This window comes from Callospermophilus lateralis, chromosome 15 (genome assembly GCF_048772815.1).
Source record: "Callospermophilus lateralis isolate mCalLat2 chromosome 15, mCalLat2.hap1, whole genome shotgun sequence".
Taxonomy (NCBI): Eukaryota; Metazoa; Chordata; class Mammalia; order Rodentia; family Sciuridae; genus Callospermophilus; species Callospermophilus lateralis.
In genome coordinates, this window is record NC_135319.1 from 36,449,146 (window position 1) to 36,475,722 (window position 26,577).

The window sequence follows — 26,577 nt, forward strand, 5'->3', positions numbered from 1 at the left end:
TGCTGAGAGTCTTAAAACTCAAAGATTGATGAGTGCACTTAAAAACAGAGCACTGAACATGTGTTAAAAACGAAATGAGATGTACTTTTGTGTTAAACATACTTTTTCGAAGGAAATTTTACACACACACACACACACACACACACATACACGTGTATGTATACTTTTAGAAAGTAAGAAAGGACTAAATATTAAGGATCTATCTGTATATTTTCAGGTTAAGCTTATTAAAACAAAAATCATTACACGTAAGTGGATAATAAAGATGAAAATTCCTTCAGTTCACAGGCATTAAAATATCATTGAATACTTTATCAAGTTTAATGGGAACTGTGGAGGGTGGGGAGTCTATGGCACATTGATAATAGTATTCTATATTAACAATTACAAAATGATTTCAAAGTTTCAAGTGCTTATTTAATCCTTTCCAACTCTTTAAATTGGGATGAAACTTATTTTTTCTGATTTCTAGACTGAAGCTCTTTGTTCTAGGTTTAACACACTCAAAATACCAACAAATGGTTAAATACTTACTTACAGTTTTTTTTTTTTTTTTTTTAAAGAAGCAAAAAGAAAAAGAAGAGCAATGTCAGTAACAACCTAAAACATCTAATGCACAGCTTGGTGCAGTGGTGCACTTCTGTAACTGTAGCTGCACCTTAACGAAGAGGTCAAGGCAGGAGGATCACAAATTCAAGGTCAGATTAGACGACTTACTAAGACCCTACCTCAAATATAAAATATAAAGGGGCTAGGGACATAGCTCAGTGGCAGAGCACTTGACAAGTATGTAAAAAGCCGGTGTTTGATCCCCTGTACCACCACCATAACAAAAACAATAATAATCCATGTGACTTGTAAATGGTATGTATATTGATGTGTATACTGATCTAGGAAAAAAATGAAGATATTCACTGGCTATATTTTAAAGAAGGTGATGCATAAATGCTATTCACTATCCATAATTTATTATACAAACTCTAGTCTTTTCTAACTATGGGAAGAGTAGTTTTTTCTGCATAATACGGAAAATGGTTACAGAAAAACACCAAAATGATCAGTTTTTAATTACCATAAGCATGCCATCTACACTGGTTTATTCCCAACACTAAGCACAGTTTGTAATTTGCCTCACACAATTATGCTTAAAATGAAAAGGGGTTATTAATGCTTTAATCTTTTTTCCTCACAGGATATGAGAAAACAGTTAATTTTTTTTTTTTTTTTTAAGTATTAGTTTGGTTTCTTCAACAAATAAACTACAAAAAGAGAAAAAAAGGGGATGGGGATTGTCATACCAACCAATCACAACATGTGGACCTAATAAATTCTATTAAAATCATTTGACATTTCTAACATAAATGGAAATCTGAAACTGACACTAATTTTTGTGTGTGCGGCATTATCACCAGTTTTATTTATCACAAAAATGGATAGAAAAAGCCAGGTGTGGTGGCGCAAGCCTATAATACTAACGGCTCAGGAGGCTGAGACAGAGGAATCATGAGTTCAAAGCCGGCCTCAGCAAAAATGAGGGGCTAAGCAACTCAGTGAGACCCTGTCTCCAAATAAAATACAAAATAGCGGGCTGAGGTTGTGGCTCAGTGGTTGAGTGCCCCTGAGTTCAATCTCCCGTACCTCTTCCCCCAAAAAGAATAGATAAAGGTGATGCTGAAATTTGACAGAAACAAAAGGGGATGTAGATTGGGCAGGATCATTCAAGGTTTAGTTGTTGTTTGGACCGGGAGACTTGACACATGGATGATAACCAAAATAGCTGATTTTTGTTATGAATATATACACAATCTGCTGCTATATGTAACCATATAAAGCAAACCAATCACAACTGAGATTACTTCATTTAATGCTTTAATGGCATGGGTACTGAGGATTGAGAGAAATATGGAAATTTAACTACAAAACTCTATTTTTAACATTCTACAACATAATATGTTCATGTCATAATCAGTTTCAATTCAATTTTACAAGAAGTTTATATCTATGTTATTTTATTGACATAAAGGAAAATTACTAGGAATTACAAAACATTAGTATGAAGGTCACATGTTGTTGTAGATAAACCTGTAACTTAGTAAACAAAGGCAACAAAACTGACTAGTAATGAGGTAATTGTTGAAAAAGGTGCAGTAAAACAGGCTACTTTTATCAGATTATCAACAGCATTCTTCAAAGGAAATCAATTTTGGTTCTGGGTAACCCTTTACTGCAAACAATGCTTCCTTCACACATTTAAAGCATTTTATACTATGAACATTTTCCATTCAACAAAACACCTGTGCAATTTTAAGTTCAGGCCAGGAATTTAGCTCAAATAAGTTATTTGAAAAACTGGTAGAATAATAAACTATCAAAATTATTAGGATACCGCAATTGTTTTCCCTTGGACTATATAGAATTCAGATTATTAGACTGGGCCTTCCACTTACATTGCATATAACTGAACAACCAAACACAAATATGTAAAGTTGCCTAGTCCCACCCCCCAATAATGCATAATTTCAAAATAGTTACCTTGCATAAAAATCTCCTGAACCTTTTGTTCCTTTACCCAGACTTTCACTTCCTCGTGAAGTTGCGGGTTGTCCCTGAGAACTGGGTTTAGGCTGTCTATGTCGTCCTAGAATTATAGATTAAAAGAAAAGGTCCACATTATGCTCTCCTAACATTCATGTTACCAACTTTCTCTTTTATATGTCCTAAAGACTTGAGAAATTTTATTGATCTAAATATATGTAAAACCACAAATTCAAAGTTGTAGTTTATGAGAAATTATGTAACAACTGAGCATAGGAAATTAATCTATGGTATGATCTGATCCTTGACAACAATGTTCTATAGTCAAACACTAGAAATTTAGTAATGAATTTTCTAACTTTTAAAATATAGTCTTATTCTGATCAGCTTTTCAAGAATTTTACTATTCTGCTATTGTTTGCAGTATGGGGGACTGAACCCAGGACCTTACCTCCAGCATACTAGGCAAACACTTTACCACTCAGCCATGCCCCCAGCCCAGGATTTTACTATTTGAAGCAATATAAAACCCAAATGTATCAGGTCATCCAAGGTCTGTGGCAAAATAATGCAGTATTTTAGTGACAGTTAATATATACATATAAATTACCACATCAAATTATGCTCAAAACATTAGGGTTTGAAACTAATAGTCACTGCCCTGATTTTAATGTCATAAAATTCAGTTCTATTGAAACTCATTTGACCATAACTTCACTGCTAAAACTTCTATTTTAAGTTAGGGCCAAAGCATTCAGGTAATTAAAATTAGATTATTCACGATATTATCCTCAGAACAATGTGGATCTAGACCACAGAAATAATCATGTAGCCACATGGTTTCCCAGGATCAGCTGGTCCCAGACCATCACATTCTGTTCTCTTTCTCTCAAAGCACCTCTGCTGCACCTGCATTTGAGATTGGCTGCAGGAGCTCTAAAGTTAACTGGTGAGAAAACAGCACTGTCACTTTGGGACTATTTTAAAAGTAGACTGGCAGATTATGGAAATAGTGATCAGAAAGGAGCTAAATCAGGAAATTATACCTGGTAAATAAAAATAATCTAGCAATTTAGGGGGGGCAAAAAAAAAAAAAAAAAGAAAAAAAGATGGATGAAGCAGGTCATAGTGTAGTCCTTTGTTCCAAAGTCTATCCAAGTAAATTAGATTTGCCTTCTCATCCATCAGTGCTTTATGATACTACTCTACACTTTTGGAATAATATTGTGGTAAATATTCTATCTGATATGTCTCTCATATCTAGGAAAAGTCAAAGGCAGAAGTAATTCCTTTTCTTTACCCTCTTTACCCTCCATTTAATAATATACTATAGGGGTCTGGGGATGTAGGCTCAGTGGTGAAGCATAAGCTTAGTATCCATGAGGCTCTGGATTCAATTCTCAGCACTAAAAAAAAAAATAGTAAAAATATACTCACTATTAGATAATCTCATCACTTTTAGAATAGAAAATATCACAAGTTCTATAGGACTCTACTCCTCCTGATACATACTGACAGTTCAGTATAGTCATTTCCTGAATATATATAAATTTGAATATAGGAAACTTTCTATGGAAAAATCACCATTTTTCAGATTGCTCTGACAGCTACAAATTCTATCAAAATTATCTCCACTTGAGCTTCCATACATACACATCCATATATCTATTACTACATAGGGAGTTATAACTACTTATAAAGCAGCATTATCAACACCTTACAATTGCCTATGTTGAAATTTTATAACGCATAACCACTAGAATATAAAATTAATTTGTTCAAATATATTTATATTAATTCAACAAGTTTAAAGTAATGAGCTGTTTCCAAGATCATTACACAGCATACATATCTTTTAAGCAAACAAATGACTAATTTTCTAGTGGAAAAAATTAACCAAAAAATAAATGAGGGCTGGGGATGTGGCTCAAGCGGTAGCGCGCTCGCCTGGCATGCGAGCGGCCCAGGTTCGATACTCAGCACCACATACAAACAAAGACGTTGTGTCTGCAGAAAACTAAATAAATAAATATTTAAATTTAAAAAATAAATGAATACTGTGAGTCCCTTTACTGATATGACCTTACTTAGATAAGCTCAAATTTCTGTTATCAGTTTTCTCATCTACAAAGTAGAGTTACTAATATCTGCCTCCATCCTGTTTGTTATGTTTAAAGCACTGAAACTGAGCACAGTGGCACAGGCCTATAATCCCAGTACACACAATGATCTCAAGTTAGAGGCTAGCCTTGACAACTGAATGAGACCCTGTCTCAAAAGATTTTTTTGAAGTACTGCAATTAATTTTTATTGTTTTTTTTTTAATTTAGTTTTTATGATACTACTGAAGTTATTTATATCCACCAGCTCTTTATTTTGTTGTTGTTGTTGTTTTGGTACCAGGGATTGAACTCAGGGGTACTCGACCACTGAGCCACATCCCCAGCCCTATTTTTAGTTTACTTAGAGACAGGGTCTCATTGAGTTGCTTAGTGCCTCCCAGTTGCTGAGGCTGGCTTTGAACTCACAATTCTCCTGTCTCAGCCTCCCAAGCCGCTGGGATTACAGGGGTTCGCCACTGTGCCTGACCCCACCAACTCTTTTTGAGACAGGGTTCTCTCCCAATTTACTGAACCTGGCCTGGAACTTGTGATATCACTGTCTCAGCCCCGAAAGTTGCTAGGATTACAGGTATGCATCACCATATTTAGTTAAAAGTTAATTTTACAAAATTTCAATTCTGAATTATCTATGGCAGTAAGTAACAATTAATTAATTAAAAACTCATTAAAATTGTCCTAAGACACTGCCTGGTTTATGACAAGCATGTTGTTGCCGAACTACTCCTGTTCTATGTATACTGTTACATCATCATATCCATTTTAAAGAGTCTCACAAAAGGCTAAATGAGCAACTCCCGAAACAGAGAAAAATGAAGACTTTTTTCCTATGTATTGACCTAAACAATTTTGTGAAGGTGCTAAAAATCAAATATTAAGCCCATAAAGCTGATTTAGAAACTGGGAATCTGTAATTAAAAACTCGCTGAGAGCCAGGTGCATTGGCACACACCTGCAATCCCAGCAGCTTGAGAGGCTGAGGCAGGAGGATTGTTCAAAACCAGCCTCAGCAACTTAGCAATGTCCTTAAGTAACTCAGCAAGACACTGTCTCTAAATTAGAAAGGGCTGGAGATGTGGCTTAGTGGTTAAAGGCTGCTGCATTCAATCCCTGGTACCAAACCAACACACAAAACCCCCACCAAAACTTATAGCTTAAGTAACAATATGTATTTTCTGAAATTTTCCCCGAACAAGTCACCAAGTAGTGAAAGAACAGAACCTTCTATGAACCTTCCCTTCTCCATAACTGTATCATATGGAAACTCCTAATTATAACTTCCAGCAAGTGACAAATAGGAAAAATCAGTTCAGCAAGATCTGCCTTATTAGAAACTTATAAAGAAAACATGATGTCCAAAACAATGCCTTAAATGAAGTTCTAGAGTATATTTACTGTTCAGTTTTGTTTTTCTTTTTGCGAAGATATAAGTTATCTCTAAATGAACAATAGTTGGGTACTATAATGTAGTAACAATGACAACAACAACAAAAAACAGATAACAAGATTGTGCATTTCCCATGACTAACACCATATTGGGTGTTCCCATACATTATTAATTTTTATAACAACTTTGTAGACTGAAATTATAACCTTTTCACAGAGTATGGTCCTTGATTAAAATCAGTAAATGATAAAGAATACTTAGGTGTCCTGTCTTTTATTTTCTCTCTCTCCTCATTATGTTTATCAGGTGAAAGGTAACATTTTTAAAGACAGAATGGGTAAAATGAACTGAAAGACATTAATGGAAATTATCTTTTTTGTAAAAGTCTAACAGTGGTTATATGAAAACATATATAGCAATACTTGAACACTTATCAAAGAGGAGCAGCTTACAGTGGTAAACTCATACAACCTTATAATCAGAAAGCATAAAAGAGAAAAAAATAACTCCGGTGATGTGCTTTAATCATAATTAAATTTCCAAATTATTTATTTCTAGGCAAACACTATATGAATTATTATTTGGGATAGTCAAAGTACAAAAAGTTTTTCTTCACATGTACAGAATACCATCATGGAGTTAAAATCATGCTGGAATCTGTACTCGGACACTGGACTTTTGAACTAATCTCATTTTAAATGGTTCTCTATTTCCTACTTAGTTCAAAAGAGTATATACCCAATTAGGTGGTATAAAAACTAAAATTAGAATAATACAATATTCAGATATCCCCAAATAACTTAAATAAAAGCAATATCCTGTATGAAGATGTGAAAAGGAAAAACAAAAGCCATATCCTGTGAGTGCTAAAAATATATGCAAAACATTTATAAGATAATAAGGTGGTGATTTTCCTTCTTGTAACAGAAAAGTACTCCTTACCAGTTCTGGAAATAGATTCTTTTTTGCGATGGTGGGATGGTGAAGGGTACCAGGAATTGAACTCAGGGCACTCAAAGAGCCACGTCCCCAGCCCTATTTTGTATATTATTTAGAGACAGGGTCTCACTAAGTGGCTTGGCACCTCACTTTTGCTGAGGCTGGCTTTTAACTTGAGATCCTCTTGCCCCAGCCTCCTGAGCTGCTGGATTACATGCATGTGCCACTGTGCCAGGCCCTGGAAATACATTCTTTATGTCACATATATTCTGAGTTTATTTACCAACAGAAGAGTCGGCAAAGACACGTACTGGAGAAAAATATACCAGTGGTTAGTTTCTATCTAGGTGCCTGAGCTGATTGACTTTATAATTTGAAGAAACTGGCTCTAAAGTCCCAACTGATGGGCTGGGGATGTGGCTCAAGCAGTAGCCCGCTCACCTGGCATGCGTGCAGCCCTGGTTCAATCCTCAGCACCACATACAAAGATGTTGTGTCCGCCGAAAACTAAAAAATAAATATTAAAATTCTCTCTCTTAAAAAAAAAAAAAGTCCCAACTGATGTCTAGAATAGCACTTTGATTAAAATTTTAAAAAAGTCACTTCTTTGTACAATTTCTGACAGAGAATAACCTAATACTGATACTGATATGTGGTTGATTAATGGAATGATATTTTCCCCTCTTCAATAAAACCCTTAACCTCTGTGTGACATCCAGTGAGCTTCTTAAATCATACTGTATTAAATTTCCCCCAAAAACCACCTTTGATTCTATTTTATAGGAGATACCATAAAAGAAACCATTTGTATCTTAAACATCAGGTCAAGTGATTAAATATGTTTGCCACACCAGCTTTGTAATAGTCATAAACTTAAATTCATGGTTGCCAAAACTATAAATGATTACTTTTCCTTAGATCCTTGGGATTACTGGCTAATAGTCATAAAAATGAATGTAAAGTCCCTATAAGTCAAGACTGACATCAATTACTAATATACCAAATCCTGCAGTATGAAGTCAGAGAATGTTAGGGCCAGACATCTTATGTTTGTGGATCACACGATTTCTGTGACCTACTCAATTCTGCTACTGACTGCTAGGCAGTCAAATGATACAAAAAATAATATATAAATAAGTAAGCATGCTGTGTTCTAAAAGATTTTTGTATACAGGCATTCTATAAAATTTAAATTTCACAGGATAGTTAAATGCCATACTATTCTTCTTTTAATTTTTTTCAACGATTTAAAAATGCAGGATTGGGAATGTGACTCAGCAGTAGGAGTGCTTGCTTAAAATGCATGATGCCATAAATTCAATTATGAGCACTCTGGGGTCAGTGGAGGGTAAAAAGACCTTACAAAATGTGAGGCAGGCTGGATTCAGTTTACCTCTGAGCTGAAACAAGAACAAACTTTAGAGGGGCACAGTAATGCATTCTTGCAATCCCAGCAACTCTCAAAGCTGAGGCAGTAAGAGGCTAGCCTCAACAATATCAATACCCTGCCTCAAAATAAAAAGGAATGGGAATGTAGCGCAGTAGTAGAACACCCCTGAATTCAATCCCTAGTACAAAAAAAAAAAAAAAAAAAAACTACAAAATGTAAGATTAAAAACTCCTATTATTGGGCAGAGCACTTGCCTCACACATGTGAGGCACTGGGTTTGATCCTCAGCACCATATAAAAATAAACAAACAAAATAAAGATACTGTGTCCATCTATAAGTAAAAAAATTCTAAACACCTCATATAATTAAGGCAATGTAATATTATAGAATTAACTATATTTCACAAATGTCTGAATTATGTACATTTATGAGCCTAGGAAAATCATACAAATCCTATTTCACATAATTTTTTAAAAAACTCTACAAGTAAATTAATTTCCCTGATAGATTCCTTGTTTAGCACACACTTCCTTGATGTACTTAATTTCAGTGTAGATAATTAAGAAAAAATTACTTTGAAAGATAAGGTTTACTCCTATAGGCCAACAACAATTATTATATACAAGGGTTGGTACCATCCACTTCTCTATACTCTACAGTAAGGTAAAAATGAATATATGCATTGAGAAATTAGGTATATTGTAAAGATATTCTTTAAATAGTAACCTATTTCACGTATCTGAATATACTAAGAACCCTAGAGGTTAATTCAATCTGTCTATACAGAAACACACATTTTTAAAACACGAATATTCTTTTTAATTTTTAGTTGTAGATGGACACAATACCTTTATTTATTTATTTTGTGCGGTGCTGAGTATGGAACGCAGCACATTTCACAAGCTAGGCAAGTGTCCTACCACTGAACTACAACCCCAGCCCCAAACAAAGGTATTTAAGAGTGGGAGATAAACTATGTGTGGAAGCCTTGGGTTACATCCCTAGAGAGACACACACACACACACAAAATCAATATAATTAAAAGCAAGAGAAAATTAAAATTATGTTCTATTTATAGAAAATTCCATCATTCCTGGTTTATTTTGGTTAATTTAGCAGCCTAAAATCTAGATTATAATGTAAATGACAGCAATGGAATTTTTCTTTAAAAAAACAATTAAAAGATGGGAATGATGGCAAGCATTTGTAGTCCCAGCTACTTGGGAGGCTAAGGAGGCAGGATCACGTAAGCCCAGGAATTCCAGATCACCCTGGGCAACAATAGTGAGACCCCTTCTCAAACAACAATAGTTATACATAAGGATTCAGATGGCAGAAGGGACTAGGCTAATATTTTATATTACCCATGCAATTTTCTCCCACTCAAAATCAAAGAGATGACAAGAAACATGCTCATTCCTAAAGTATTTATATCCTGAAGCCACAATTTAATGTCTTAAGAGAGGTGATGTAACTAGTAGTAATAAAATGAAGCTCCAAGGTCATCTGATGTTATTAACAGAAACAGTATCATGGGCTGGGGATGTGGCTCAAGCGGTGGCGCGCTCGCCTGGCATGCGTGCGGCTTGGGTTCGATCCTCAGCACCACATACAAAACAAGTATGTTGTGTCCACCAATAACTAAAAAATGAATATTGGAAAGGTTCTCTCTCTCTCTCTCCCCCCCTCTCACTCTCTCTTTAAAAAAAAAAGAAGAAACAGTATCATAATAATATTTGGGTAAATTTTTAAACCATTAAAAAGGATTACTTTTGAAAGCCCATTTATGTGGTAGTAACTTCCCTCTAGGTATATGTTAAAATTTTACTAGTGTGGGGGAAAAAAAATTACTCTATAAGGGAAAAATAGCAAATGCCAACATTCTGATCTTTTCTAATTCTTGCGCCCGAGCTTTTAGAAAGCATTCCTTGCACTACAAGTTGATATTAATTCAGAAACAAAAAGAGATGCCAGACAAAGTGGCACATGCCTGCAATCCCAACTACTTGGGATGTTGAGGTAGGAGGATCTGAAGTTTAAAGTCTGCCAGGGAAACTTAGCAAGACCCTGACTCCAGAGGGGATGGAGAATGTAGCTCAGAGATGGAACACAAGTGAGTTCAAACCCCAGGATCTCTTCAGAAAGCAAGAAATCAAGCAAGCAAGAAAGCAAGCAAGGGGGCTGGGGATGTGGCTCAAGCGGTAGGGCACTCGCCTGGCATGGGTGCGGCCCGGGTTCAATCCTCAGCACCACATACAAATAAAGATGTGTCCCCGAAAAACTAAAATAAATAAATATTTAAAAATTCTATTAAAAAAAAAAAAAAAAAAAGCAAGCAAGAAAGAGAAAAAAAAGTCCTGAAGTTTGTCCAAGAACAACATTGTTGAGAGCCACAGCCGAAGGGGCCCCAGCAAACTTCCAGCTGCCAGCTGATGATTGGCTCACAGCGGCCCAGCAACTTCTAGCTGCCAACTGATTGGTTCTTCTGCGGTGATGCTCATTGGGCTGTTTCCCTGCCCTTTCAGACCATGGAGCTGCTCATTGGGGGATTTTTGGCTCCGCCCACACGACCCAGCCAATCGGCCTCAAGAGCAGGAGGATTGTGGGAGGGGAAGAGGCTTGTGGGAAGCTGGTGGTGGCAGTTGGGCTCTGAAGGTTTTTCCTGAGGAGCTGTTTTGTTTGGCATGTGTGGTTCTAAAAATAAAGTTCGTTTCTTTTGACAAGTGGCTCCTGAATCGTGCCCAGCCAGACTGCGGCATTACATAAAACCACAACCATCTCTTTCCCTTCACATTTTTATCTTATATACCATCCATTTTCACACCGTCATAATTTAATCATAAGAACTTAACAGGCTAGAGCGAGCGCGCCCCCCGGGGCCCTCCAGCAGACGCTACTCCGGGCTGGTCAGTTGTTGGGCGAGAATTGGGCAAGGCTGGTGAAGGGGTACCTTCTCTCGGAGGGGCATAAGAAAGAAGACTGAAATGTCGTCATTGATCAGAAAGGTGATCAGCACCGCGAAAGCCCCAGGGGCCATTGGTCCCTACAGTCAAGCAGTGTTAGTGGACAAGACCGTTTACATCTCTGGACAGATAGGCATGGACCCTTCCAGTGGACAGCTTGTACCTGGAGGGATAGCAGCAGAAACTAAACAAGCTCTTACAAACATGGGTGAAATTCTGAAAGCGGCAGGCTGTGACTTCACTAATGTGGTCAAAGCAACTGTTTTGCTGGCTGACATGAATGACTTCAATACTGTAAATGAAATCTACAAACAGTATTTCAAGAGTAATTTTCCTGCTAGAGCTGCTTACCAGGTTGCTGCTTTACCCAAAGGAGCACGCATTGAGATTGAAGCAGTGGCTGTCCAGGGACCTCTCACAACAGCAGGTCTATAAGTGGGCAGTGTTATTATCATGTCTTTAAATTAACATTTTGATTCTTACAATTGATGTTGAAAGTGTACATGTGACTAAAATATCTGTAGTTATCATGTAAATACCATATCATAGAGGGAGTTGACATGAATTGAATATTAGATAATGAACCCAGTTACTGATGCTACCAATTACACATGTGTACACTCATTGCTGAATATGAGAGAAGGGACACTCATTACGTAGTCACTCAAGTAAAGTAAAGTACAGGGAATAATAACACAGGTAGATGAGTTAATGTTCCTGAAAAATAATAAAGAGCCTAATTCAATTACATTCTATTTAATTAAATGATATGAAGTATTTAGTTCTCATATTAGATATGTGATTCTGCTTTTACTTGAGTGAAATATTCACTCTTGAGCTGTAGAAGTAAAGGAGAAGAAAATGGACCAAAATTTTATATAGATAATATTTTTCTAATGGAAATAAAATACACATGCAGAAAAAAAAAAAAAAAAAAAGAACAGGCTAACCAATTATTTAATAGCCTTAAAGTTAAACAAACATTATAAGATCCTAGAGCTAAATGTTTTATCCATTTCATAAAATAAGAAACTAATTCAATTTGAACTGTATTTGCCATGGTGGTTTATAGGATTATAAACATTCAATCATTTAATGTACACTCTTGTAAAATCTCTAGTTAGACATTAAGATTTAAAATGAGTGTTTTCTTCATGAGATGGCAATCTATCTCAATATGAAGAGATCAAATTAATGATATAATTTATACTGTGCCCTAAAGGAACAATAAATATGCATCTAAAAAAAAGGCTGTTAGGGAAAAGAGGCTCATGTAGGGAGTTCATTTTTAGTTTTCCTGCCTCCTCTGTAAGGTGCCACAAATGATTATTCCTAGAATAATTCAAAAATTTTCCCCATTTCCTTCTTTGGTGGTGGGGAGTACTAGGAATTGAACCTAGGGCTAATCATGTGCTTTACCACTGAACAATACCCAAATTCTAAACTATTTCTTTTAAAGAAAATTTTTTTAGGTGTAGATGGACACAATACCTTTATTTCATTCATTTATTTTCATGAGGTGCTGAGGATCAAACCCAGTGCCTCACACATGCTAGTCAAGTGCTCTACCGCTGAGCTATAATGGCAGCATCCCAAACCCTAAAATATTTCTAAGGGTCAGTTCAGAAGATAAAATTGACTTCAATAAGCAATTAAGATTTTCTTCCTCCACTACCCCTGAACTGAAGACAGAAACTCAGGGGTGCTTTATCACTGAGCTACCATCTCAGTTCTGTTTACCTTTTATGAGACAAGGCCTTACTATTCCTGAGGGTGGCCTTGGCCTTGCAATCTTTCTGCCACAGCCTCCAAATTTACTGGGATTGTACGCATATGCCACTATGACAGGCTAAGTTTTGCTTTTTACAAAACAAGTTTTAAAAGCAAGCTTGGATGGTCTTATAAAGCTCTCATCAAACACAATCAAAGACACTGACTAGTTGCAAAAATCAATAAGCAAGCCCAAAGCCTGCAGTTAATCTAAAGGTGATGATGACAATGCTATGGTTGCAAGCATATAAAATAAGGAAATAGACTATCTCTTTTATATAGGACTGACTTATTTTGCTTCTTAAGTTTTTGTCAGTCTTTTATTATTCATCTTGTCAATATATTATTATAAAAGCATTTTCTTTCCAGAACATGTTCATACTCTTTCTGAAGTTTCCTTATTAAGGTAACATTTTTAAAAGATGTGCCATAGCTAATGGCTCCTAGTTTCATAAAATGTTATAAAAGCATGTGAATGTTAAATTTTAAAATTGCATTTAGCCCTTTAGAATAACATAGTCTATCTTTACATGTAAAAGGAAATAAAAATGGAAAAATGATACTGGTTAATAATTCATTCCAGAGAATCAGTACAGCTCAGCTAACTGTAGATGGATCCTAGAAGTATTAATAATTAAATCAGAAAAAAAAGAGAAAAAAACTATAATCCTAAAAAAATTTACCTTGAAATGTATTGCCAATGTAGGCCACTTGCTATTATATATCCAGGTATTTCAGGAACATCTCATTAGAATTTTCATTTACTTGCCATTATTTATACCATCAATTACTGAAGAGGAAATGTTTCAATTTTAGAAAAGTAATACCATAAATAAGTATAAAAATATTCTAAATTTTAGTCTCAAGATTTTAGTTCTGTTTCTTTGGGCTTACAATTTCCCAAATGAGACAATGTTCCCTTATTATTTTTATTACTTCACATATAACACTATTTTGTATTTGTATTCTGTCTAGTCCATTTTGTATTTGTTTTTTAAAATTTTCTGTTGTTGCAATACTTTGCAAATTTTAATTCTTAGAAACTCATATTATTGTAAACCTCATTTAAAATGAAAAAGTGTCAATTTAGTGTTCTTTATTTCCAATGAGTATTTTAATCATTCTGTATTAGTTAATTTTGACATTTGTCATTTGCAAAATTTTGATCTGAAGACTTCCACCGAATTTATCAATATAAAAAATACACACAAAGTTTAATGGAATCCTAACTCAGAAACTAAGTTGCCATTTTCAATTGAATCTAACTTTATAGTTAAAACAGTCTTCAGTTAACCTATAATAGACTAAAATATGCTCATCTGAACAGTTTTCAAACTCTCCACAGCATATTAACTTGTAATAACTATGGAGCAAATAATTTTAATTCTTACAGAAGCATCACCTAATGTTAGTACTGAAAAAAATGAAATAAAACCAAAATTTAAATTTCACGTCTATCAGAAGGAAAAAACACTTTTAATATAAAAATAAAATTAAAATCTACCAGGTAAACAAACTAAACATAATGATAGGGCTGGAATTGTGGTTCAGTAGTACTTGCCTAGCATGTGTGAGGCATAGGGTTTGATCCTCAGCACCACATAAAAACTAAATAGTCATTACGTCCATCTACAATTAAAAATTTAAAAATAAGGATATTTTAATATAATTTTCTACTATTATAGGCCATAACTTATATTCAGAAATTAAACATTTCTCCAAAGGAAGTCTACTTAGAAAACTGGCTATAGCTTTTAGAAACTATCTTATGCAGGGTGTAGTAGCACATGTTTGTAATCCCAGGGACTTGAGAGTTGAGGCAGAATGATCACAAGGCCAGGGGCAGACTTAGCAATTCAGCTAAATTCTGTCTTAAAAATAAAAAAATAAAAAAGGATTGGGGATGTAGCTCAGTAGTAAAAAACCCTAGAGTACAATCCCTGGTTATAAATACAAACACACACCCCAAAAGAATCCTATTCTATCCTGACACAAAAGATCACAAAAACATTCCTTTTCTTCATTATTTTTCCAAATGAACATTAACACAACATTTTAAAGAGGAATTCCTTTACTATATTCAGAGCCTTGTCTGCAGAATTCATTTACGAGTACAGCATTTACTATGTAACAGATACTATGCTAAATATTTTATCTTCATTATGCCAATTCATTCTCAAAATAACCAATGAGGCAGATATTGTTATCTCCATTTTATAGATGAGGAAAATGAGGTGTGGAGAGTTTAGGTTACATAGATTTTATTTTTTTAGAAGTGGAAAATGATCCCAGGAGTACTTTACTTATGAGCTACATCCTCAGTCCATCCGTCCGTCCGTCCTTCATTTATTTTGAGACATAATCTTGCTAAAATACTGAGGCAGACCTCTAACTTCCAATCCTCTTGTCTCAGCTTCTTGAGTTGCCAGGATTGCAGGCATGTGGAACCATGCCTGGCTAGGATTACATAGATTTTAAATAGAATTTGAACAAAGGCATTCTGACTTCCTTTTTTTTGTGTGATGCTGAGCTACAGCCCTAGTCCTTTAAATCTTCTTGGTTTTGCATATCCCTGTTCTGTCTAATCTGTAATGACTATATCTATTTCTGTATCTACAGAGATATATCCTTATAATCTTTATATATAATAAAAATATATACACAATACATCGCAATACTAATAGTAGTTTCTTTAGCTAACTAAATTATGGATCATCTATTTTCATTTAGCTAGCCTTTGTGTTTTTCCTAAACAGGTATTATTTTGCAATGAGAAAAAGAAAATAGTTTGAAAATGCAAAACACTTGACTCATGCCAATAATTTGCTCATATATTATTATATCAATTTCCTTTGCTGCAAAATTCCATCTATAGGAAACTTAAAACATTTCACTAAAAAATCCAATACAACCTGTTAGTTAAATACAATAACCTTATTCCATAGAAGACAGATAGTTTAGAAATTTTGTTGATACACTTGAAAACACCATAATACCTTCATTATGATACAAACTGATTGTTAAAAACAAAGTTAAAGTACTTGTCTAACATGTACAAGGCCTTGAGTTCTAGTCCCAGCTGCTCCCTCTCAAAACAAACAAAACCCACAGTAAACCAAAGCAAAGTTAGAGCCTATAAAAAGTAAGATTTATTTAATGTAATTTTATTAATGTGGCATCAATTATACAAGGTATTATTCAAATTAATTCTCATAAAATCTCTACTAGCCTACTATTAATGATAACACACTAAAGAGTTTTTTTTTTAAACTTCTGTTAGGTTTCAAAGTCAAAATAATCATAAATATTAAGTCATAAAATTCAATATTAACTGAGCTAGAGGAAACAAATTTCCTTCACTAATTAACAGATTTTGATACGAATAAACAGTTTCGTATATTTGATAACAACTTTTGTGTTTTGTTTTTTGGTGCTAGGGGTTGCTTGTTCATGTTAAGCAGCTATTTACCCCTAGTCCTTTTTTTTTTTGATGGTTTTCTAGAGAACAAAATACATGTTTTTTGTTTTTTTTTTTTAAATATTTATTTTCTAGTTTTTCGGCAGACACAACATCTTGTTTGTATGTGGTGCTGAGGATCGAACCCGGGCCGCACGCATGCCAGGTAAGCGCGCTACCTCTTGAGCCACATCCCCAGCACCCAAAATACATGTTTAAGTAAGTGATTTTTAAGTTAGCCCTATGCAAAATAAATATTTTATATTAATTTTAAAAATCTGATGTGGTATTTCAGATATTATTCTAGAGGATAAATGCCTTATTTTTAAAAATGCTTTGTCAATATTACCATTTATGAAATGTGACATCAGCACACACACGTAAATTCAGTCAATTTCCAATAATTCACAGAAAGATTAGTTATTTGAAGTATCCTGGGCCAAACACCCTTCTCTCTTACAAAGCCCATCTTTATATTGCTACCCTTGAGAAAAAACTTCCAATACTTCATTGAGTTTTGCCAATTTAACTCAAATTTAGCCCAAAACAAGCATGATGGAAGTCTCATTTGCCACTTCTCAAAAACACTGCAAAACCAAAAATTAAAAGTTTCTGGATTGTTGGCATTACCACTCTTCTATTATCCAAGATCAGTAGTACCCTTAGGTTTCATTCAATATAACTTAAAAACTGATCTCCTAAACTACCTATGATTCATGGGACAAACCTCTTTTCAGCTTTTAAAAAATAACTATTTAAGGTAAGCATACTGGTGCTGTGGTTGTAGCACGGTGGTAGAGCACTTGCCTAGCCATGTGAGGCACTGGGTTTGATCCTCAGCACCACATAAAAATAAACAAAATGCAGGTATTGTGTCCAGCTACAATTAAGAAATTTAAGAGCAAGCATATCTCAGTATAATTTTTTTAAGAGAGAGAGAGAGAGAGAATAAAATTTTTTTTAATATTTATTTTTTAGTTTTCGGCGGATACAACATCTTTGTTTGGATGTGGTGCTGAGGATCGAACCCGGGTCACATGCATGCCAGGCGAGAGCGCTACCACTTGAGCCATATCCCCAGCCCAGTCAGTATAAATTTTAAAAACTTATTTTTCCACCACTGAGCAATACCTCAGTTAATCTCATTTAATCCTAACAAAACCTCTTTTAGTTTGGTGTTATTCTCTCAATTTTATAGATGAGGAAACAAAGATTAGGTAATTTCCCTAAAACCATCTGGTTAGAAGGCAAATCAGCAAGGGACTTTCTAATGGCAAGGCTCTTTCCACTTAACTTACAACTAGCCACACACTTGGGAGAGTCAAAATTTTGAACTCTCTGCTGGGTTTTCAACAATTTACTTATGATATTAGCAACATGGTCATATTAAGTGGATAAAATCCCAGTTTAGAAAATTTCTTTATTAAAGCCAAACCAAACCAAACCAGACAAGGTGGTTCTGGTTTAGTAATTCCCTCTACTCAGGAGGTTGAGGTAGGATGATTGCAAATTCAAGGCCAGGCTAGGGGAAAAAAAGGCAAAGCAAAGGAAATGACTGGACTAGCAGTAGAGTGCTGGCCTAGCATGTGCAAGACTCTGGGTTTGATTGACAAAACCAAAACTAAACAACCCAGAAAATCATGCTGGCTAAATTAAAATTAGTTCATATATTCAAATCATATATTCCAAGATTTGAAATATTTAAAATAAGCACCATAAACAGTAAACTATAATTTATCCCAATACTCAAGGATTTTTAAATGGATTTACAATACTGATTTGTATACAAAAGTCCTATTACATCAAACCACAATAAAATAACTATATGTCTTGCTTTAATTCATCAGTTACATCTAGTTTAAATTTTTTAAAAAAATGTTTATTTTAATTATATTATTAAAAAGAACTACCAATAGGGTTTCTAGACTAACCTTCCAAATGAAACTGACTTTTGATAAAACTTATTCTATTGAATAAACTTCATCTATAGACCTATAGTATTTCTGCAGTTTAACTACAACTTGCTAAGTGCTGTTACTATTAAGGTCCTCTCAGAGTTACAAAAATAAAAATCAGAATAATTAACAAGAAAATTTAAAACTGCTTACAGAAAAATGTGTTTTTTTTTAAAGCCACATGTATGTATATATATTTTAATGATAACCTGAATAATAGTTAACTTTTTACACAGTTCAAAACTCTGGAAGGCAATTTTTCTTTCAAGCTATTTATCACTATGGCTTTTACACAGTTGAGTCATGAGTTTAACCTATTGAGTCACCTGCTTACAGCATCTGCAAACCACAATTTACCAACTGCAGCTTCCTCAAACTTACAACTGAACAAACTCAGGAAGGCCTAGAAAACTGTTTAATGTTTTCTGAAGCAGTAACTGAAAACATTCTTTCAGAACCCAAGATTTAAAAAAAAAAAAAAAAAAAAAAAATTCTGCAATAGGGAAGAGGAAGTTCAACCTAACAAAGAAATAAAACTTAGACTTGTATTACTATTTTGGGGGAGGTATTCTATTAAAGTTTTTTAGCAGAAACTAATACTAAGCTAGTGTATGCATACTGTTACTTTCTGATTCATATAGAAAGAATATGAATCAGAATAGTTACATACTGTTCATACAAAATGAACGTATTTTAAAATTTTAAAAATACAAAATGCAATCGGACACAACACAGATTTCTTGGGCTGGTTTTCATTTTCTCATATACTGCTATGGAAATGACAAATCTACACTTGAGAAATACTTTTCTCAAAAATAACTAACACAATCTAGTGCAAACTGAAATGATCAGCAAGTCCTTTCACTTGACATTCTTGCCAAGTCACTTAGTCTTTTATGACACCTAGTAGTCTGTTAGCTTCACTGGTGTCTGTATAGAACAAATGCAAATATTATGAAAAATATTGTTACACATATACACATTCAAAATGGGGAGAAGGGAAGTAAAATTACAAGTGTAAGGTACCATAACAGAACATCTTAATTACAAGGTATTGTTAAAAATGGTAATCTGGGGCTGGGGATGTGGCTCAAGTGGTAGCATGCTCGTCTGGCATGCGTGTGGCCCAGGTTCGATCCTCAGCACCACATACAAAAACAAAGATGTTGTGTCTGCCGAAAACTAAAAAATAAAAAAAAAGAAAAAGAAAAAAAAGGTAATGTGTGTAACATACTTCCATAATGATTCCTGTATTTTTTTGCTCCTCCTAAAAAGATAATACATCTAGATACTCTAATCATAAAAGAAAACCGGAAGAGAAAGTAAACTAAAGCCATGTTAACATGTTTATTTTTCTAGTAAAATAAGTCCCCAGCATTTGGAAAGCACTGGGTTCAGTTCCCAGCACCAAGGAAAAAAGATTTTAATTCTATGAATTGAACATAACTTTCCTATGTTCATATTTGAATACACTACCAGTGAAACTCTCTCTACATTATGTACAACCACAAGAATGAGATCCTAATTAGAATAAGTTATATATTCCATGTATAAGATATCAAAATACACTTCACTGTCATATCTAAAAAAAAAAAAACCCATCAAATTTTAAAATTTTATTTCTATATATCTGAATAAACAGATTTTGCATTCTTTCATTAAATAATATACTAAACACAATCCTTTCATTAATACTCTTCGGTATCATCATTATTGATTATTATGTTATATGCAGTCATAATTGCTGACTGGTATAAAGTATTGATTCTGGAGTCCAGGGAGGTGGTGCATGCCTGTATTCCCAGGGGCTTGGAAGGTGGAAGCAGAAAGATCACAAGTTCTAGCCTCAGAAACTCAGGGAAGCCTTAAGCAACTTAGGGTGACTCTCTCAAAATAAAAAAGGCTGGGGATGTGGCCCAGTGGTTAAGTGCCCCATCGCCCCCCCACCCGCACCAAAAAAAAGTGTTGATTCTATGTCGAAGTGTCCCAGACAGAAAAATTCAACTGCTTTCTCATCTCTTTTATAATCTCTTGTGCTATCAATCTGCAAATCTACTACTTCTTCTGGCTTCTTACATGCTATAAAAGAAAGTAGAGGGCTGGGGATGTGGCTCAAGTGGTAGCGCGCTCGCCTGGCATGCGTGCGGCCCGGGTTCGATTCTCAGCACCACGTACAAACAAAGATGTTGTGTCCGCCGATAACTAAAAAAAAAAAAAATATTAAAATTCTCTCTCTCTCTCCTCTCTCAAAAAAAAAGAAAGTAGATTAGAAATTTGTTGAAATTATCTGAACAGAGACATACAAAAATAGTACAGATTAAAAAGAGATTCATATAGGATACAGCATTGAGACAAAAATGGTAGTAGTGGTGGGAAGATGATCTGGTTAAGTTTATCCGGAAAAGCATCACATAAGAGGAATATCTGAGCTGTGACTTAAGAAAAAACAGGCACCTAGGCTTTTTTAGAACTTCATAAATGCAAGGGCAGCCATGAGACTATAGGAGATCAGAAAAAGGCTTTCAGAATAGGAGAAAAACACACATACACATATATGATCAAACAGTATGGCACATGTGGAGAACTTTAAATATATTAGTATGGATTATATAAGGACAAGGAGGCCAAAGATCCTATTTTAACAGCTTTGTGACAATCTAGCCAAGCAAGGATGAAAATCACATAGAGATGGAAAGGATGGGACAGTTACAAGCAATATTAAGAAAGCAGAATTAGCAATTATAGGAGATCAATAAATAAAGACAAGAGGGGAACCTAAAACATTCCCATGTTAATGTGGGTGACAAAATGAGACAGTTATGGTTATGCTACTTGTTTGAATATGGAATGATCAGGAAGGTCTGAGTGTTCAATATTAATAAAGTAGTTAATAGAATATATGGGTTTTGCTTTCTCAAAGATACCTACTTACTTTGACCATCCTATTAAATACTCTAACTTGTCTCACTTCTCCTCATTTTTAATTGTTCTTACACTGCTCCATTCAATTTTGTCATAGCATTTATTAAATTGTATATCTTGCTATATAATTTACTTAATACAGTCATGTAATAATGCCTCCTCTAGAATTTAGGCTGTATGGAGGAAGCTAGTTTTGTCTAAACACTGTCCAGCACATAAGGTGCTGAATAAATAGTTGTTAAGGAGGTGACAAATAGTACAGAAGGGAGGTCTAGGGTAGGGATTTAGATTCAGAAGATATAATTTTTAAAAACAGAGGAAATATGACACTGCTGAGGGTGACTAGTAAAATGGGATGATACCAAAAAGGAAACCTGGAAAATCACCTGATATTAAAACTACTCAGAAAAAAATGGCAAGTACTGGTAAAGAGAAAGGAAACCTGAAAAAAAGTGTCACAGAAACAATAAAACAGAGACACATTCAAGGTAGCAATCTTAGCAGGATCAGTTTTTTTTTTTTTTTTTCAGAATAGAAAAGCCAGGCTGCAATAATTAAAGATGTTATTGAGAAGAAAATACAGATATAGAAGGTCACACTATATTTTTAAGAAGTCTCACTATGATGGCTTGGCATGTTGGCGGACACCTGTAATCCCAGGGGCTTAAAAGGCTGAGACAGGAGGACTGCACATTCAAAGTCAGCCTCAGCAACTTGGGCAAGGCCCTGTCTCCAAGTAAAATACAAAAAAAGGGCTGGGGATGTGGCTCAGTGGTTAAGTGCCCTTGGGTTCAAATCCCTGGTACAGAAAAAAAAAGCAGCAGCAGCCCCACTATAAAGAAAAGGAATAAGACAACCATTAGTTTTTATATTAGAGAACAGAGATTTAAATTATTTTATTTAATCAACAAGAAAAATGAAAGAGAAAATCCATTGATAAATAGAGCAAAACTATCTGTGAAGATATGTACTAAAAACACAGAGAGAGGGATTTCCTCCAGTGGGATATATCCTAAAGAGAACTACAACAAAAAATTTAGACTGTTTTCAGCACTTACACTGTTGGTGGTAATATTAGCGTTATTATTCTTAACACTCGTTGCATAATTAAGGACAAAGCAAATGAGTAAACATGATATTCTACTCCACCATTCCTAGTACTGCTAAGAAGTACAATCTTATAGAACAGGGATGAAATACGGCATGTGAAATTTGCTCTAGAATAACACAACAAGAGCTAGGCATGGTGCTACATATCTGCAATCCCTGCCGCTCTGGAGCCCAAGGCAGGAGAATGGTAAGTTTGAGACCAGCTTCAGCAACTTAGGAGGCCGTAAACAACTTATTGAGAGCCTGGTCCCTCCCACCCTACCCCCCCCCCCAAAAAAATTAAAAAGAACTGGGGATGTGGCTCAGTGGTAAAGCGTTCCTGGGTTTAATCCCTAAAAAAACCAAGAGAAGATGAAAACAATATTGGCCATGAATTGATACCTGTCAAAGTTGACTAATGGGCATACAGGAGTTCATTTTACTATTTTATGTCTGCAGATGTTTAAAATTATATGAGAGAAAAGTTTCATCATATCACTTTTCTGGTCAAATCCTCCAAAGGCTTTCGAACAATAAAATTTTTAAACTATCTGCCCACAAAGCCTTGCTTAAATACACTTATAACCTCCGACATAAGTTTCTACTGATCTCCAAAATAATATGCTATTCTATGAATGCTCTTACTTTAGGGCCTTTCCATTTTCTATTCCAGATGATATTTCTTATCTACCTCCAGGCTTTATTTGCATATAACTTACTGTCTTTTAATGTACTAAATAGTTTTTTATTTATTCTCTCTTTTTTCACTAAAGGTAAACTATATAAGGAAAGAGAAAACTGTTTTGTTCATGGTTGTATCATAAACCCTATATTAGTACCTGGGCAATGCAGATACCCAAGAAACACTTGTACAATAGTAATAGACTAGGAAAAAGGAACACAACTTTGTAACAAGAGTAAAGGAGGAAAGAAAAGACACAAAAATAGGTATAAGAACAGGAAGTTAAAGGGGGTTCCTGCTTGTAACCTCAATTTCCTCTGTGCACCGAGAGAAAGGTCATTTACTAAAAGGAGGAAATTTAATATAGTAGTGATAATTTGGAATAACTGCTTTACAAAATAGAAGTTCAAAAGGGAAATCAAAAAAGATGCCTAATGATACTAAGGGTCCAGTTGGGATGGCACCAAAATACATGAGTGTAATTTTCTCTTGCAGCCTTCAACATTCAGGGCATGGTTGTTCAAGAGAATCTTCTGCAATAGAAACGTTATACATCTGTCCTACATATAACTATTTAGACACTTGAAATGGCTAGAATGATTGAGTATTGATTTTTAAAATTTAGATTTACCTAATTTAAATTTAGATAGCACATATGATCAGCAGTTACCAATAAAGGAAAGCCGAAATCATGAAGCAGGCATTACCTATTCGGTAGATAATAAATAAAACCTTTAGCTGGTTAAGTAGCTACACACTTTTCCCAGAATTATAGATAGCTGGGATCTAAGTTGGACAACTGTTAATTTTACTGCTAGTTTCTGATACTTAAATAAACCACTGCCACCACCTAAAGAGCCAAAATTCCCCGAGAAGAGAAATTTCATGTGTGTGTGTAAGTGTATATTTGACTAAATATGTATCTTTAAATAAAAAAAAAAAATCAATAAAATTTGGCAACTTATTCTATAATCACACAAATGTGGTGTGCTGATTTTGGTTCTTTTTATATTTTAAATTTTAATTTATATCTGTTTAATAATATTAATATAAGCCAGACACCCTGAAGTCCTTGGAGTTCTGGGGAAAGGGGGCAGCAAAAGAATGAACTACATAAATTGTGCCACTATCCATATTAAATTCGTAATAAATTCAAGAATATATATTTATACCTACTTATGAAACCAGACAAAATGAGAGCTACCTTGTAAGTGATCAAGACCAAAAAACAAAACAAAGCCAATCAGTGGTACAAAATTCTCCTATGTGGTGCTGGAAGTATATACCACTAATTAACCACTTTCTTTCTCTTGTTTGGCCAGAGCAGAGCTTTACAATACAACACAAACAATATGCCATATAGATACTATCCATGATACAAGTTTTACTGATGTAAATGCAAATAAACATTAAGACAAATTTCCCAAACTGAACTTTTTCCCCACCAAAAAAGTAGATGTCAGAGATATAAGACACAAACCCATTTTTTCTATGGAGCTTTAGATGTTGTGTTTTGCAACTCCACATAGTAGATAATGTCTTCAAGTCCTTTAAGTCCTGAAGAGTTTATATGTGATGAAACTGCATATATCCAGATTTTTATTCATTCCCATTATATAGAGTTTTATATTTCTCAAAATGGCTATTCCATAAATGGCAAGGAGGCAAAGCATTGTTAATTAGGAATTGATGTATTTAGAGTACTGGATTTCTAAGCAAATAACATCTTGAAGAGCACTGGATTTTTTAAAAATTTTTTTTCTTATTATTTCACGCAATCTATGGATATACTAAGAGCAAATGTGATGTAGACGTATTACTCATTTATAATTAATAACCTTTACCAAATAACCAATTTAGGTATCATAGAGAATGACTGAGTGATATTAGAATTTTATCTGGAAATAGACAGGATTGGTAAGAGGACTGTGAACAGCAAGGTGAAAACATCACAATATCAAGACCCAAAAGAGGAAGCAGAGCTATTGTTATCATTCAGAAAACAAACATAAAAGCTCTGACATCTGTTGACAATTTTAAGTTGGCAAGATTGCTTTGAAGCCTTTCCACTTTTCCAGTTATCTTAATCATAGCCTAGTGGCTCTATATAAACACTGGGAGGGCACAAATAGCAATGAGGGCTGAGTGTTCATCCATCAGTGAAGGGGAGAAGATACTAAAGGTATTTACTATGACAGAGACACAAACTACCAACAATGTAGTTGTTGTCAAATATCAATACTACCTGTGGTAGTTTTGTATGAACTCAAGACAAGCTTGCCTAGTTATTTGGACAAGCAGCAGTCTACATGTTTGTTGCTTATAGTATAACCTATTGAAAACACTAGCGTTCCCTTTATGTTTTCCATCTTATTTCTAATAGAACTCTAGTCCTGAAAATAAATAAAAACAAAGAAAAACAGGCAAACATTTGATATTTCTGTATCAGTTGATTCCAAACTGCAAAATACTATGAACAAAATTCTGTTTTAGAATTTATAGAATGTTGCTATATTTAGGTCCTTCCTTGACCTAAGAGAGTGAAGTATTTTGTTTGCCTTTAAATTCACAACTAAAGGAAGATGACTGGCACATAGCAATAAATGACTATATATTACAGCTTAGCATCACATGATTTTTTTCCTTAAATCTTGAGAGCAGCAGGACATAGTGGGATGCACCTGTAATGCTGATTACCGGGGAGGCTGAGGCAGGAGCATGGGAAAGTTTGAGGCCTGCCTGGGCAACTTAGCAAGATCATATCTCAAAATAGAATTTTAAAAAGAGATGGGGATGTAGCTCAATGGTAAAACACCTGCCTAGCATGTGTGATGTCCTGATCTGAATCCCTGTATCATCTTAAAATTTTTTAAAAATATTTTCTCTAAAATGCAGATCCTTAGACCAATTACTTATAAAACACTAGTTATGCTCTAAAGATTGATATGGTGATTCAAAATAAAAAAGTATAGTTTAGTATGATTTATCTTGGGGTTAACAATTGTTTGAACCAATTATGCAGCGGTAGGAAAACAGTCAGACATGGTGGCTCATGCCTGTAATCCCAGCAACTCAGAAGGCTTAGGCAGGAGGATCTCAAGTTTGAGGATAGCCTCAGCAATTTAGTGAGGTGGTAAGCAACTTAGTGAGACCTTGTCTCAAAATAAAAAGGGGTGGGGATATGGCTCAGCAGTTAAGCGCCCCTGCATTCAATCCACAGTACTCCTCCCCAAAAGATAGTGATACCCCAAGTAATCAAAACAGTGTACTAGTTGGTGTAAGGACAGATACACAGATCAAGGGAACAAAAAAGTATGGAGATACATTATAGCATAAATGGTCTTGATTTTCACCAAGAGTATCAAAG

General features: G+C 34.7%; 2 protein-coding genes across 6 annotated transcripts in view; one reads left to right on the forward strand and one right to left on the reverse strand.

Moving 5' to 3' along the window:
* The window catches only part of Jmjd1c (jumonji domain containing 1C), a 287,493-nt gene that overhangs the window by 41,636 nt on the left and 219,280 nt on the right, over positions 1-26,577 (reverse strand). For 4 of the 5 annotated variants that reach the window (XM_076834248.1, XM_076834245.1, XM_076834244.1 and 1 more), the window contains exon 4: positions 2,533-2,638. The exons of the other annotated variant lie outside the window; for it this stretch is intronic. In XM_076834248.1, the coding sequence (XP_076690363.1) occupies positions 2,533-2,539 (7 nt within the window). In that variant the 5' untranslated portion in view covers positions 2,540-2,638. The remainder of the gene's footprint in view (positions 1-2,532; positions 2,639-26,577) is intronic. 5 annotated transcript variants of the gene reach the window in all.
* On the forward strand, positions 11,260-12,104 carry LOC143381369 (2-iminobutanoate/2-iminopropanoate deaminase). Its single transcript, XM_076834955.1, has one exon. The coding sequence runs from the start codon at positions 11,357-11,359 to the stop codon at positions 11,768-11,770; it is 414 nt and encodes a 137-aa protein (XP_076691070.1). The 5' UTR covers positions 11,260-11,356; the 3' UTR covers positions 11,771-12,104.

Coding starts and splice junctions, on each gene's coding strand:
- LOC143381369 (XM_076834955.1), top strand. CDS start 11,357: ATGTCGTCATTGATCAGAAAGGTGATCAGCACCGCGAAAGCCCCAGGG.